The sequence below is a fragment of the Limulus polyphemus genome, unplaced genomic scaffold (genome assembly GCF_000517525.1).
Source record: "Limulus polyphemus unplaced genomic scaffold, Limulus_polyphemus-2.1.2 Scaffold1217, whole genome shotgun sequence".
Taxonomy (NCBI): Eukaryota; Metazoa; Arthropoda; class Merostomata; order Xiphosura; family Limulidae; genus Limulus; species Limulus polyphemus.
In genome coordinates this window covers 116,644-118,231 of record NW_013666827.1, presented here as the reverse complement: position 1 = coordinate 118,231, position 1,588 = coordinate 116,644, and the positions used below count along the sequence as shown (strand labels likewise).

The 1,588-nt window shown below is 30.5% G+C and overlaps 1 protein-coding gene across 1 annotated transcript in view; it reads right to left on the bottom strand.

Moving 5' to 3' along the window:
* LOC106462652 (vacuolar protein sorting-associated protein 13D-like) overlaps nucleotides 1-1,588 on the bottom strand; it is a 120,480-nt gene that overhangs the window by 102,021 nt on the left and 16,871 nt on the right. Inside the window, exon 9 of the mRNA XM_022389967.1 lies at nucleotides 403-597. Coding sequence (XP_022245675.1) covers nucleotides 403-597 — 195 coding nt within the window. The remainder of the gene's footprint in view (nucleotides 1-402; nucleotides 598-1,588) is intronic.

The following is a 1,588-nucleotide window of genomic DNA, read 5'->3' as shown; positions in this document are numbered from 1 at the left end:
TGGTACATAATTGAATTGAGTTGTTTAAACATTTGTTTAACAACAAGTAAAAGCTTGGAATATTCCAACAAGTGTCAGAATATCAATTATAAAATATATTTGACCTAAACATTGTTGAAATTGGGTTAATGTTTTATTTAACTTTTGAAACCTGATACGCAGGTGTGCACTTGACACCTGAACAGTGCTCTGAAGACTGAAAAGGGTTAACTGGATAAAGCCAACAGATCATGTAAGTTGAGTGTTTTTAATTAACTGAGCAAAACACATTGATGGAGGCAGCAAGTTTTGAAAAACAGCCTCACAGCCACTACTTTTCTATTTCAACAGCTCAGGTTTAAGTACCATGCAAACAAACCTTAGGAAACTAGTGGACAATTCAATAAAATCTTAGATACATACCTCCGTAAGAGAAAGAGGGATCTTCCCCAGCTGAAGGTCACACACTAGACGAGGAGTGGATTTTGATCTAAGAGGTTTTGGAGAGCAGTTTCTCAGAAGCTGAGCTTTAGCACTTACAGGTGCTAAGATGAAATCATGAGGTTTTATAGATCCAGTATAGGTTTTACAATGGTCCATATGGGTCGACATGTTTTCCTGAAATTATGTGTAAAATATAGCAAATACGTTTTTGGAAAAATTTTTAACTGCTGTGTAAGATTGAAATATTAAACTGGCCTTTCGTAGATTTTACACGTTTAATTTTATTTTATATTGTCTAACTAAATTTTCTCTATAAAATTATTATCATTGATCTAGTCAACTTATCATTGAATCTGATACTTCATTATATTTGTCAGTTATATTACAAAATGTGTACAGAAGTGTTGTACCATATTAAAAGCATTTAAAAACAAGGAAAAAAAAAGTATATTCTGTTTTGTAATAGAGAGAGTTTAAATATTAATATTAAATATTAACTCTCTCTATTACAAAACAGAATATTATAACCTGACTTTATTTATTTCTTACCATTTCCATACCATGCTTTGTTTGTTTTAGAGCAAAGTCACATTGGACTATCTGCTAAGGAATGAAACAAACAGTATATTCACTTAATAAGTAAGTAATAGATTAACTAACTATGGAATGAAACAAGTAGATTAACTAACTAAGGAATGAAACAAGTAGTAGATTAACTAACTAAGGAATGAAACAAGTAGTAGATTAACTAACTAGGGAATAAAACAAGTAGTAGATTAACTAACTAGGGAATGAAACAAGTAGTAGATTAACTAACTAGGGAATGAAACAAGTAGTAGATTAACTAACTAAGGAATGAAACAAGTAGTAGATTAACTAACTAGGGAATGAAACAATTAGTAGATTAACTAAGTAAGGAATGAAACAAGCAGATTAACTAACTAAGGAATGAAACAAGTAGTAGATTAACTAAGTAAGGAATGAAACAAGCAGATTAACTAACTAAGGAATGAAACAAGCAGATTAACTAACTAAGGAATGAAACAAGTAGTAGATTAACTAACTAAGGAATGAAACAAGTAGTAGATTAACTAACTAAGGAATGAAACAAGTAGTAGATTAACTAACTAAGGAATGAAACAAGTAGTAGATTAACTAACTAGGG